The following is a 14604-nucleotide window of genomic DNA, read 5'->3' on the forward strand; positions in this document are numbered from 1 at the left end:
TAGAGATTCTGTTTTGTCTTTTGTACAGCCTGGTTGATTCTGTGGTTTTTTCTATTTCTTCATAGAATACCCTGAAACTGTTCCATTTCGTTTTTCTTATCGGTTGCTATACGTTGTCAGTACATTTCTGAATATATATCTGAAATCAAAAGATCAAAATTTTTTGATCAGAAGATCATTTTCCCCAATAAGGCGGATTTTTGAAATTCCAAATTTTCGCTTTTTGGGAATACTTTGAAGTGAAATTTTTTGATTTGTACGGAAAAAAATCGGCTAATTTATTTTTGCAAAATAAAAAATATTTACGAATTTGAAAAAGAAACTCTCCAGCGTATTCTCGTAAATTATGTTCAGAAATAGTGTTCAAAATTTCAAAAGGATCTCATTTCTGCCTAATTGATAGTACCTACATTGCCACAAAACAAAAGGTGTAATGGTGTGAATTAGGAGGTGATTAGTTATCACTTCAGGGAAAGATTGATTTTGAAGAGAAGTTTTAGACAAAACACTGAAGTAGGGGACACTTGGTCCCCGAAATACTCATTTGTAATTTTTTAAATTACTATTAGTCAATAAAGGAAATTATCTTCGAAATCAATCTTTTCCTTAAAAGGTGTAAATCTATTCCAGACTCTTCCTTGAAATACCAAATCCTCAATAAAATTAAAAAAAAAATTTGGAGATATTTTTTATTAATATATTTTAAAAAGCACCTGATACTTTTAGAAGAAACGGAAGTGAACATCATTGTAAAATAGTAAATGAATGAAGTGATGCGGTGTCTAATTACAAAAACAGCTACACAATTCTCAGCATGTCATCAGCACAGCGAGACTGGCAGATTTTATCTAAATACTTGAATTCTGCTTCATCAGTCCATCAGTCATTGTCAGAGATGATCAGTTTGCCATGATTTCGTTATTCAAACTGATGAAATACTGATCGTGTAAGATCAGCCATATGCCATGAACATACTACTCCCATTCCCGAGGTATGGAATGTGGAATATGAAACCATAAATACAATTTTATAGTAAAAATGCGCAATGGCCTGAAAAAGGCATTGGCCCAGCAGTTTAGACAATAAGAACAAACTGTAGCAAGGTAAGAAGTAAGCACTTAAGAAGTGTATTTAAGCAAGGCCATCATAAATAAATCGTTTATTTCCGCCTAAGCCACGGCGCGTATTATTGCTGCTCTGAACTGGAGGATAGCTACTTAGCTTCTCGGGGAATATCTTGACCAATTCAGGCCAGTGTGAAACGCTTCCGCTGCACTGGTAATGGTACGGCTATCCTAGCTACTCGCCTCTGGACTAGATTCCTTTGCATCTTCAGGCTAGATCTATAGCTCTCCTCGCTGCTCTGGGTGACGAGCTACAGCTATCCTAGCTGCTCGCTACTGGTGTCTACCGCTATCAGTCGGTTTCCGAGGGGATTAATACCGTTATTGATTATTATTATTGCAGTTTAGTCTATTCACTTATTGTAAATGTGAATTTACCTTTTAAGTCAATTCAAACAAGCTTTCGTCTGTATCCATTATCCAAGAAGACTGTATACAGAAGATTTAACTCCCAGCGCATTCTTCAAAATATTATGGAGACCGCGACGGTTTGTGGCGAGCACATGGATGTGGACATATGGCATTGCACAGCTGTTTGTTGCTTGTCAACTGAAATGGGGAAACACAAGAAAACTATCTAAGAGCCATCGACACTATCGACCACACACATTAGCCACGTGGGTCAAAGATACACATGACCCTCCGAGCCCCTTGCCGCTGGATGTGCTCCTCCTGTATACAGTCTTCTTGCCACCATCTAAACAATTTTCTCTGTCGAATTCAATTTAGCGGCAAAACCTTTCTAGATATTTATAATATAAAAAAGTTCTACCTAAAATGATTCACTTCTCTACCATTTTACTTACAGCTTGTTAAAGAGTACACCAATGTCGATCGTTTTGAAGTTACCGATCCAGATAGCAACTATCGTGCGGTCATTGCTATTTATCAAAACGGATTAAGCCCTATTTTCGAGACCTTCATTGAAAATCATTACAATGACTTACCTTCAACGCCCAAAATTGTCGAGCAAGATGAAAGTTTCAGTGTTGCTACAGAGCGCATTTCTGAAGTTAAAACCGAACTCGCGGTTCAGAAAGTTGCCACTTCAAGGCAATTTATTGACTTGAAGGATCATCTCACATTTGGGCCCGATCAAATTCGAAGTGATGTAAGTATTTGAAGTCTCAAGAAGAATTTCTCCTAATGTTTAATCACGAATAGAGAATTGAAGAGAAGCAGCCACTTGGGAAATATGGTGATATTTGGATGAAAATTTCTGGAGAATTTCTTGTTATTGGCATACCTGTTATCAACAATTGCAGTCGCAGGTAAGTGAGCATACATTTTACCTTAATACCTACCGAAGATTATCTCATTAAATTGAAGTTTGGAATCCTTTTGTGTTCTGAGCATTGACTAAGTTCAAATCGTTAACGTTTAGGTTGAGTTTAAAAAGTCTTCACTTTAATGCTTTTGTAGAAAGTTTACAAGGATTTGAATAGAAAAGAAAATCCATGTGAACTAAATGTTATATGTTACCAGATTTTTACCAATTTTTTTTTTCATTCCAACCATAAACTGGAAGCTTATTCACATAATTCCACGCCAATGCTGGAAATTTTATGTTTAAGCATTAACTATTATTTTTTTTTTAATTTTCCTCCTTAAATTAAATTAAGTTAAAGCGCAAAATTTTGGAGTGACGATCAATAATAATTAATTAAAAAAAATGTGCAAACTACTCAAACTGATGCTAGTCAAGCTGAAGCTACTGACGCCTTTCCAAGGTTGAGGGGGTCAACTCTTTTCAGTCACTTGGATTTCCGAAGAGACAAAATTCTTTTAGCCATTGTGTTGGGGTGACTCTTCAGTCTGGCTAAGCGTTTAATAGCGAAACACTTAATTTCTCCCACTGTCGTCCTTGCGGAAATACCAAGGAGCACCAGAGCTCCATAATTGAATCCCATAAGTCCATATAGGCTTAAGCACGGATTTGTAAATCAACAACTTACAGTTCAGAAAAAGTGGCGATTTTTTGTGAAGCATCCACGAAAAATTTTTAAACTTAAATTTAAGTTGTTGATTTTTCGCCTCTATGTGTGTTCCAGGTGAGTCTTCTGTCGAGGTGTATCCCCAGGTATTTGACATCATCCGATTGGATTATAGTTTTCAACTTCCCTTAGATGCGATTCCAGGTGCAAAAAAGCTATGTTTGGGTCTGAATGTGAACTTAAGATTGCGGTATCGTCAGCAAAGGTAGCTGCGGTGGTTAACTCGCTAACAGGAAAATCGGCCGTGTAGATAAGATGCAGGACCGAGTACACTGCCTTGAGGAACTCCTGCTCTGATCTTATGTTGTTCACTGAGAGTATCTTTGTATTTCGCCTGGAATCGGTGTTTCGATATATATGATGTTATTAGATTATGGAAACAACCAGGGAGTAGTCGTTCGATTTTATTTATAAGCCTTGCGTGCCAAACCTTGTCGATTGCTTGCGCTATATCTAGAAATACTGTTTCTGTCTCGAGAGCATTGTTTATTTCTGATACAATCCGGTGGACTTGTTCTATTGTATTGTGCTGTTTTCTAAATCCGAATTGGTGATCCGGTATAACGTTGCTGTCAGTTAGAATTGACAACAGCTTCTGGAGTAGCAGTTGCTCGAATACTTTCGATATTGGCGGAAGAAGACTTATCGGTCTATACGATATGACTTGAGTCACATTTTTTCCAGGTGTTAAAATCATTGTTACGATTGCATTCTTCCGACAAATTGGGAAATATCCGATTCTCAAGATTGCATTGAATATGTAGCACAGTAATTTGAGGGCTTTTACTGGCAGCTGTTTCAACAAGAAAGAAGTAACTTAATCATAAGCTGGAGCCTTTCTAGGCTTGACTTTTTCTTTCATAATGCTTTCAACATCTTTCAGGGAAGTTTGCAAGGCAGGCTTAGTGTGGTGCCAACTGGACAACTGGGAAGCTCCAATGGCATTTGTGAATGGATTTGTTGAAATACTTCTTCTAAGTGGGCTGCGAATGCTTTGACTTTGTCAGCCCAGTTTTTGAGTGATGGTGCGATTCTCCACTGTGATATTAGCGCTTGTTTCCTTACGGCGCTTCGTGATTAGCACCGTTTCTCTTTTGTTCTTTGGAAGTGAAAGTCCTGCGTTTTTCAGCCACTGTTTCACAGTAGTGATTGCTTTGAATGAATATAGCTCAACATCCGCAACTTCAATCACCGCTGTCATCATCGTAACTTAGTATGGTGGTTTCGTTAGTTACTGAAACCTTGATTACATTCACAATGATGGTGTCACTAGGTGTAACTAGATACACTAATCGTTTTCAGAGACCTGCTATTAGGTTCCTATTGGCCCAGTTAAATGTATTTTGTACATCAAGAGTAATCATTGCAACTACAACTCTTTCTGTGTATTGTATCTTTAGCTAGGTCAGTGAACAATTTGATGGCATCGATGATTGGTCTAGTTTTACGGAAGCATGTATTCTCTGCAACAGAGAGCCATCTGTTATGCAATATACAAGCTGAACCCAGGAGACCTTGATCTATCTGTTGATATTTACAAAAATTGCAGATTCTTTGAGGTATTGGAAGAAGTGAATCAATCTAATAACACATTTGTCTTTTCACTTTGAATGTGCGTGTGAAATTACCATATTTTACAATCATCATCATCAACGGCGCAACAACCGGCATCCGGTCTAGGCCTGCCTTAGTAAGGACCTCCAGACATCCCGGTTTTGCGCTGAGGTCCACCATATCGATATCCCTAAAAGCTGTCTGGCGCCTTGACTTACAATTTTTCTGGCTAAGAACCCAAATTTCCGAGGAATACATAAGGACTGGCAAGATCATTGTCTTGTACAGACAGTAAGAGTAAGAGCTTTGACCCCATGGTGAGACGTTTCGAGCGGAATAGTTTTTGTAAGCTGAAATAGGCTCTGTTGGATATCAACAACCGTGCGCAGATTTCATCATCGTAGCTGTTATCGGTTGTGATTTTCGACCCTAGATAGGAGAAATTATCAACGGTCTCAAAGTTGTCGTCTTCTATGTTTATTCTTCCCGTTTGACCAGTGCGGTTTGATGTTGTTGGCTGGTTCGTTTTCCGTGCTGACGTTGTCACCATATCTTTTGTCTTGCCTTCATTGATGTGCAACCCAAGATCTGGATGAAGGCAGTTTGCTGGTCTTGGGTGGTTCTTCCGATGATGTCGATATCGTCAGCATAGGCCAGTAGCTGGGTGGACTTGAAGAAGATCGTACCTCTTGCATTTACCTCAGCATCACGTATCCCTTTCTCAAGGGCCAGGTTAAAGAGAACGCATGATAGGGCATCCCCTTGTCGTAGACCGTTGTTGATGTCGAATGATCTTGAGAGTGATCCTGCTGCTTTTATTTGGCCTCGCACATTGGTCAGGGTCAGCCTAGTCAGTCTTATCAATTTCGTCGGGATATCAATTTCCCTCATTACCATGTACACTTTTACCCTGGCTATGCTATCATAGGCGGCTTTAAAATCGATGAAAAGATGGTGCAACTGATGGCCATATTCCAACAGTTTTTCCATCGCTTGCTGCAGAGAGAAAATCTGCTTTGTTGCTGATTTGCCTGGAGTGAAGTCTCTTTGGTATGGGCCAATGATGTTCTGGCCGTATGGGGTTATCCGGCCTAGCAAGATAGAGGAGAACATCTTATAGATGGTACTCAGCAACGTGATACCTCTATAATTGCTGCACTGTGTGATATCTCCTTTTTTATGTATGAGACTAATAATGCCTCGTTGCCAGTCGTCAGGCATTGATTCACTATCCCATACCTTGAGCACAAGTTGATGAACGACTTGGTGTAACTGGTCGCCTCCATATTTAACCAATTCGGCTGTAATTCCATCAGCTCCTGGTGACTTACGATTTTTTAGCCGGTGAATTGAACGGACTGTTTCTCCTAAACTTGGTGGTGGCAGTATTTGTCCGTCGTCTTCAGTTGGCGGGACCTCCAACTCGTCGATGTTCTGGTTGTTCAGTAGATCATCAAAGTACTCAACCCATCGCTCCAATATGCCCATTCTGTCGGAAATCAGATTTCCCCTTTGTCTCGGCAAGATGAACATCGAGGTGTATAAGGCTTCATTCTGCTAACTTGTTGGTAAAACTTCCACACGTGGTGTGGTTGCTCCCTGTACTTTTCGAGACCTGTTGGTTCTTCCAAGCCTCCCTTTTTCCGTCTGTGAAGTCGCTTCTCCGCTCGACGGATTTCGTGATGAGTCTCCGTGCGGTGCCTGTATTCTTTGAGAATGCAACATTACTCGGTATGCAGCATTCTTCCGTTCTGTTGCTAGCTTACATTCTTCGTCAAACTAGTCGTTCCGATCCTTTTTGCGGCTGGAGCCAAGTATGTTTGTGGCCGTATTTATGATAACGTTCTTCAGGTGGTTGTGAAAATCATTTGTTGATGTTTCATCTCCAGGATCTCTGTTGACTGCGATTATTGCGGCGTCCATTTCCCTCTTATAGGTCTTGCGGAGGGCTGTGTTGTGGATGGCTTCAGTGTTAACTCTCACCTGATTGTCAGAGGGGATTCTGGCTGGTGTTGTTATTCGAGCTGGAAGCACTATGCCAACGAGATAGTAATTACAATATATTTCAGTAACTCTACCGGCTGGCAGTCGGCGTGTATGTCTGGTTGATCTTGCAATGGTCGATTTTTGGGGTGGCATTTCCAATGATTTTCGGAATTTAACGTCTCATTAACCACAGGACTAACGTATTTTCCATTAAACACCACATATATACCATATATACCAATTTTCATAGCAATTGGTTAAACGGTTTTGTACGAAACAAAACCTTGAACGGTTTTGTGTAAAACAAAACCTTATTAAAATCAGTTCATTATCTGTCCTTTTTTGAGGTGAAATTCTTGTAAATATTCGGGCCTGGATACGCCAGTGTGGGATTTTTATCCAATAAAACCACCCGCGAACTCCTCCTTGCCCGTGGAATCACCATTAGGTATTACATCACCAGGCCGAGTTAGCTCACTATAGCTAACACAGCTTTCTTCTATCTCCGGACAAAATTTCACCTAGAGTTTTCTCATAATTTTTTCTTTCTTCCACAAATATTAGACATTAGAAGAATACGTGTGTAAGGTCCTCCGCTGCTCCATCGTAGCTTGGACACTCAGGTGAGATTATAATTGAGCTTCCCATGCTTCCCCACCAACCACTTCCTGATGGTAGGGATCAACGTGTGTGTCCAACGACCCTTTTTTGACTGATGTCATCGCTGTTGCTATGTACTGATAGATCTCCCTCTTTCGGCTTTTTGTTCGTCATCTCATCTGCCAGGTCGTGATTCATAAAGGCAGAACAGGACCGTTCTTCTGTAGGCCGCACTCAGTTTATGTGCGTTACCTAAAATAAGCAGCGCTTTTCTCTAAATTGGGATTGTATACAGTAAGATGGAACTCACCATCCTGGCTACAGGCAGCGTGCAAGTATGCCGCCGTCTTTCTAAATATGGCATTTTTCTTGCCAGGGTCATACTGTCTGTGAATGCCTTTTCGCAAGAGTACTTCACGTGCTGCTTAAAATTGAGCTTTGCATTACTCATCACTGCCAAGTATTTGATGGCTGACTTGTAAGTGAATGTATGATTTCGAATTTTAATACGAGCGTAATTTTCCTTACGGCGCTTGGTAATGAGAACCGCTTCCATCTTTTCCTCCGTAAGTGCCAGTTCAGCACTCTATAACCAAGCCAGCACTGATCGCTTCGCTTGGGTCCAACTCGGCGATCTTAGAGATGTTTTGCAACAACAATGATTGCTATGTCGTCCGCCGTTTCCTCCTTCGGAACCATAAGATCAGGTACATCATTGTACATTATGTTTCATAATAGTAGGCCCTGCGGGACGTTGGTGGAGAGAATGTGCTCCTTGGATCCATCATCGGTATCATACCATAGCGTCGGTTCTTGCAATTAGCTGTTCACAATAGCAGTGAGATAGGTGGAAACACCAATTTTCGCCATTTTCTCCAGTGTTTAAAAGATGTACGTATCTATGGGAGCATGGATCACCTGGAAGTTTACAATTTTTAGGCAACAGTACCAACTTCTGCTGCTCCCATATTACTGGAAAGAATTCCTCGGAGATGCACGCAGTGGTCATGTTCGGCTTGTGTTTCACTGCAAGCTGAGCGGCCCTATTTAGTATTCCGTTAAGGCCCGCAGCTTTGTTGTCACTTATTCTGCTGCAGATATGTAACAGCTCGTCTGAGGCTACTAACGGAATTGCCGACACAATCAGTGATCTCTAAAAGATGTTGGCGCCCCTCTTCTACTGGGGGAATAACCTCTAGATGATTTTGAGCAAGATGATAGGGTACGTGGTCTGCAGAGATAAACGATCTTCGAATCGTCACGTCGCGATTTTTAGGCGCTCCCCACGGATTTCTGTTCGTCTCTGAGCAAAGCTCCTTAAAACATTCCCTCTTCTTCCGCCGGATGCCTAGCTTGAGGTTCCTGCGTGTTTCCTTATAGGCCTGCTCCTTTTGTCCCTGATCGATGTTATTCGCTGCCCTCTGAGCCATTTGTCTTACCATTGGCAAGTCGATCGAAGGGTGAGCAGTTTACTATCCCACCAGTAGTTGGGTCTTCTGCTAGGAAATGATCATCTCCTAGGCATCGATGCATCACATGCCTTGGCGATGCATTCTGTTATACGGAGAACTCTATCCATGGAGGTGAGTGTCTTGTTAGACTTAGACTGGTCTTGTCACACCTCCATGAATGTTTGTGCATTGTTTTTCGAAACCATCCTGACGTTATTTCCGACGTTGACTATCGGTGTGCCGGTGTCGTGCTCTGTGGCTCTTTCCGTAGATCAAAGGCCTAGTGGTCGCTGTACCTGAAATCCTCGCTAACTTACCAAGACATGTTATGCGCCAGAGCAGGACTGAAGTCAAATCAAGCTTTATCTGCTGTATATGCTTGAGTTGCCAAACCCCTTCAATATTTTGCGGTTTGCGGAGAGTTTCCATTCTTGCATTTCTTTCGTGAACTTTCTCTGTACCCAATACCAATATTAATTATCAGTGGTTGTGGTATCATCGAGTTAAAGTAATAAATTATCCTTTGCTGTCCTGAATCTGCTAACTAATGGGAAAGTAGTTCACTCTAAGATACCATAGAATAAAAAAAAAGTTGAAATTGTTTTTGGGACGATGTCTGGGGAAGTTTTCCATTACCAAAGAGAATCCATAGAAGAGAAAAATATAAGCCACACATTTTCAGCAGATAACAAATTTCAATGTTGACTTGATGTCTACTGTTTTTTCGAACCGATAATTAGCAAAAGACAAATTTTGAAATCAAATAAATTTTATTGACAAAAATATATGATGGTTTCAATTTCGGTGTTTTAGAACTGAACGCATCATTCTCCAAAATTTGACATCTGAACATTCCAAATTTTAACTACGTACAAACTACCGCTCTTAACAAACTAGGAATAAAACAACTGAATGTATTGCCTAACAGTACAAAATAACTTATTCTTCTAATGTTTACTCCTATGATTAATTAAAAATTATAACAACAATAAAATTATGTACGTAAAGTTTAAATTGGTGTAACAATGAGTACACTATCACTTTTGCTTCACTATAATGTGTAAAATTTTTCTATATTTCATTTGATTTTCTCCCCACCTGATTTCAGGTTGCTCATTTTGGTTTGTGGATATAATTGCTTTCACAGCGGGAATTGAACTGGAATATTTGCTTGGAAATTGAACTAGAATATTCTCTTAAATTAAAGTGAATGGGAAGTGCATTTTTTTTAAGTATTACTATATTATGAATAGCTTTGGTTGCGTTTCTATGCCTCGTTATGTAAGCGATTTCTCAATACGTCTAGTAGTTTATCTACTTCTTTCATGAACCTTAACTACTTAAAACATTTCCAGTTGGGTTTCAATTTAAACATTTTTCCTATCGCACTTGTGATATGTCTAAATATTAAGCTACAGAGTCATTGCAGAAATTGGGGTTTGCTGCTGTTTTTGGTTTGTAGCCGACTGGCTCTTATTATTCTATCTTTCAGACGCCAAGCGGATATCAGACAAATAGAGAGTTGGATCGACTTTGAAAAAGAGACGTTGTATTGTGGAAGCCAACTTTTAACTTCAAAAACCATTCGTATTAGAATAACTAAGGATACTGAAGTTTAAATATAGTCTGGTATTCTATTTTATATAATTTGAAAAGCAACATGAATTTACAAGTAAATCGACAATCTATTTCGTATAAAACTTTCTATTTTTAAGGATGAATAGAACAAAAACCCGTGTTGGCTGTATTTTAAAGCAATACAACTTCCATATCAACATTTCCAGAAGCTTTGAAACTAAATGTGAGAATCTATTGCTTTGTGGGAAATTATTTGTTTCTCAAGTTTTATAAAATTGGACTGGGGGCCCAAAGAAATCATTTGATTCAGAACGAAAAGTGAGTTTTCCTACAGATATTGCTTGACTACGGATAGGACCAACTGAAAATTCCAAATTTGTTTCTATTAGATGACCAATGCCAGACTTGATATACTTTTCTAGACTGAAGCTCATTTCGAATGTATTGCCTTTGGTTATTTAGAAAATCGTTGATCCTATTTATATCGAGTCTAATATTTAAGCTAATATTTCAATATAAATTTCGACTAGCACTTGCGATTTTTCAAGCTTCGTATCAACATCATCAGCCGAGAAGACTTGCGGATTGTCTACTAATTAGCCTCAAAATACTTTTCCTATCTAATGTAGTAATTTGTCTACGAAGTGTCGGGATCAGCGTTTTCCTCTGTCCGAACAATATTGAAATAAGATATGGCGGAGTATCCGAACACCTCAAAATCGTATCTGCGAAAATAATGCAAATATTAATAATTTTTTGTTATCATAGACAACTGGTACGCACCTATAGTAGTTATAAAGGCCATCTAATTGCTTTCGTGTTAATTGGGAGTAGAATGTTTGTAGAAGCTCCTGTGTCTTCTTTCCTTTGCCCGTATTGCGCCATTCTGGCATTATCACATTACTCAATCCCGCTTTTTCAATTAAATACATTTGATCCTCCTCCAGCGTCTCGAACTTCGCTATTACATCGAACTTGATAAGACATGGTGTGCAGAATTTAGTTGCTGGCACTAAGTGCATATCGATGTGATTACTTTTCCGAACTTCGTGCAATAGCCACGAGACAAACTCACTGAATGTTGGATATTTCGGTTTATGCCGTTCAGCTTTCTGTTTATTAATAAAAAATATTAAATATATTTTATATATATATGTGTATAAAGTAATAAGGAAAAAACATGTAGGATTAAATATCGTTGTATTAGTTACGATAGTATTGTATAGGTGGACCAGATAGCAATGATAGTATTTTAGGTTCCAGTAGTTGTCAAAATTACCAATTAGTTTCAGTTATCAAAATATTCAGCAAGCGAGTAAATTATTAAAAAATAGTATAAGCCGTAATTTGGCCCAGTTATGAATACGAAACTGGAAATTCTTTGTTGTCGACATGACTTCAACTCGTTGCACCTTGGAAAAGTTTGGACGTGAGTTTACTCTTTTGTGGCTTAAACCACGAAACAGAGAAAGATCGGTGGGGAGTGAAGGAAACACAGGCGCCGGCCAGTATCGAAGCAGACAGAGTCAACCCGGCTTCTTGTGGCTGGGTCCTTGTAAAATTATGCTGATGCAAGAATCGAAGTCGGACGACCATATACCACGCTGTGAGCTCGCTAGCCGGTCACTGAAAAGGTTTGCCGAAGATTCGGATTTTGACCAAAAAATCAACTCGGATGAAACGCAGTTCCAGCTCAACTTTTATGTAAACAAATATCATTACCATTATTGTGGCCATTATAGTCCACAAGCACTTCTACTACTCTCCTCTAACTACCGGAAGAATCACGGGTAAAAAGGCGCCTCTTCCCCTGCATTCATATGGCCGGTGGATACCAAGGAAGGGTGTGAAACCAAAACGCGCGCCTCCTTAGTATTTGAGGCAGGGGAAACCTTGATGGAGAACGTAATCAGTCCTGGATCTTCCCTCTTGATCGCGGCAACATATTTTTTCATTTTTGGTTTCGCGTCTCTTGTGTTTCAATTTTACTTCTAATGTGTGACCTATCCTCTGCCACTTTCGCCTTCCAATCACATCGCGTTCAATAACAAAACGCAACCCTGTCAGACTCCGCTTTGGACTTCAAAATCCTCTGAGGCCATTTCGAGTCATCATATGTCGCTCTGATAATAGTTATTCATTTTCCGGAATGCTCATCCTATGTATAGCACGTCAGATAACCTCCTTGTTCACACTATTGAAACCTTTCTCTAAATCGATGAAGAGCACAGCTTTACAGCGAGATGTTCTTTGATGCGATCCAGGTTTATTTTAGCTATTATCCTTGGGACGGCTGGCAGCACTCAGATAGCCCTCCAATTGTCGCACCCAAAACTGATGTCCTTCTTTGCGGTCTTAACGATCATCCCTTTCTTCCACTCTCTAGAAAAAGCTTTTGAATCGTAAGATTTCCACTCGAATGGAAGTAGTAGATCTACAATAACTGCAAGTGCAGTGATGAATAACTCTGCAGGGGGACCGCCAAGCCCATCTCTGCTTGGAGGAACAGTTCGTATCCGCTTGTTACGGAGGCTAGTCAGTTAATCCAAAGAGAAGGAATCTTACTGGATGTGATTCGGTAAAAAACCGCGGTGAAGTGCTCTTTTTACTTCTTCACTTGCTTGTCATCGTGGATAAGGGGTCAACCGTTAACGTCCCCCACAGGACTATCGAAAAATTTGCGACCACAGCTCTTTCGTGAGGCGGTATATACTTCTGCTTCACTGACCAGCGCAATAACAAATTCCCTTTTGTTACGGAGCACACTACGTTAAAATTCCCGGGATTTCGTCCGGTTCAGGAGTTCGAGCATGTCACGTCCGTCATCAGCGCAGCGGTCAATGGAGCTTTCAAGCCGCTTCGATGCATATCACTGTAAAATTGTCATGCTCTTTAATTTGGATCTAAATGTTGCAGTTAGATGTTTGTCAGAAACCTAAAGGCTCCCAGGTGAAGAGATCGCGCCTTGCGGTAGCCGTTAGAAACAACCCGATATCGGATTCCTGTTTGTTGCTACTCGGCTTTCCGGAGTACAAAAGCCCATTGCCGCAAGAGGGAGAAGAGTACTCTCCAGAGTCCTACCATCTTACTTCAGTTACGCACAGAATGTCAAACTTATATCGCTTGATTTCCTGCTCGAGTATTCGAGGACCTTCGATACTGGTGTCGAGGAGCGTGCGTCTAGAAACCATGAGGTCAGTCCGTATCTTTTGTTGATATTTCGGTAGCAATGAGGTTTCAAAATTTGCAGGTTGCTAGCACACAAGTTTCTATCCCTTTTAGTCACCTCTTAAACCACGTGAAGTGTCAGATAGATTTTTCCACATTTCTGTGCCCTGCTAACGAAAGACGTGCAAAAGCCTGTTGCCTTTCGCCGTTTGCTCTGGATAGATACGACCATGGAGTTGATCGCATCCCAGTCTTCCTGATATGCTAACATTTTTCGCACCAGATTCTCTGGTACGAGCACCTCTCCTAGAGTCTCCTCTAGGTTCTTCCTTTCCTTCACAAACCTTGAACAGTGGAAGAATACATGCTCTGGGTCCTCTGGGACTCCATCGCAGTTTGGACAATCGGGTGAGGTATCTATTTTAAACCTGAACAGGTACTGGCGATATCCTCCATGCCCCGTGTGAAACTGAGTAAGATTATAATTAATCTCATCGTGCCGTCTCTCCAACCACTCCTTGATGGCAGGGATGAGCTTGTGTGTCCACCAACCTTTTTCCGAACGTTCCCAACGCTCTTGCCATCTATTTAGCGATCTCTCCCTTTCGGCATTCTTGGTCTGCGATAAAGGAGAGATAAATTTCGCATTATATATATTCGTCATCTCATCTGCCAAGATGTCAATGGTCATCATTCCAGAAATGAGGACCCTTAGGGCTGTTCTTCTGTAGACTGAACTCAGTTTGTTAGCGTTAATTGTAACCTGCAATGCATTTGCCCAAACTGGACCCTAGCTATAAGAAACCTGGAAACATGCCGCGGCCCTCCCTTGTTCGGCATCATTCTTGCCAGCGCCACACTCTAGCAACACGGAATTTTGCAAGAATGTAGGGTGTAATATAGAGCATAATCCTACCAATTTTGGTAGAAATCGCACTATTACTAACAAAGTGATTATAGGTTAAATTTGTCGCTTCTTTGCAAATTCGAGGCTTTGAATGTCACCTGAATGTGGATATTCTCACTTAATATATGCATATATTATGCATAATACTAATGGGAGAATGCACACTTAAATGTCTTTATAACAGAAATACACAAAACCTTTAATACCTGAAGCGTCCAGCTTCCGGTTTCCCGGCTTGTTGT

At 40.3% G+C, this 14604-nt stretch overlaps 2 protein-coding genes across 8 annotated transcripts in view; one reads left to right on the forward strand and one right to left on the reverse strand.

Moving 5' to 3' along the window:
• LOC119648126 overlaps window positions 1-14604 on the forward strand; it is a 281099-nt gene that overhangs the window by 18918 nt on the left and 247577 nt on the right. Inside the window, exons 3-4 of the mRNA XM_038049647.1 lie at window positions 1933-2235; window positions 2289-2395. Of these exons, the coding sequence (XP_037905575.1) occupies window positions 1933-2235; window positions 2289-2395 (410 nt within the window). The remainder of the gene's footprint in view (window positions 1-1932; window positions 2236-2288; window positions 2396-14604) is intronic.
• Window positions 9461-14604, reverse strand: part of LOC119648127 (carbohydrate sulfotransferase 11) — a 177405-nt gene continuing 172261 nt past the window's right edge. For all 7 annotated transcript variants that reach the window (XM_038049655.1, XM_038049650.1, XM_038049653.1 and 4 more), the window contains 2 exons: window positions 11071-11399; window positions 9461-11012 (listed from right to left, as the gene is read on the reverse strand). In XM_038049655.1, the coding sequence (XP_037905583.1) occupies window positions 10925-11012; window positions 11071-11399 (417 nt within the window). In that variant the 3' untranslated portion in view covers window positions 9461-10924. The remainder of the gene's footprint in view (window positions 11013-11070; window positions 11400-14604) is intronic.

Source organism: Hermetia illucens, chromosome 2, assembly GCF_905115235.1.
Source record: "Hermetia illucens chromosome 2, iHerIll2.2.curated.20191125, whole genome shotgun sequence".
Taxonomy (NCBI): Eukaryota; Metazoa; Arthropoda; class Insecta; order Diptera; family Stratiomyidae; genus Hermetia; species Hermetia illucens.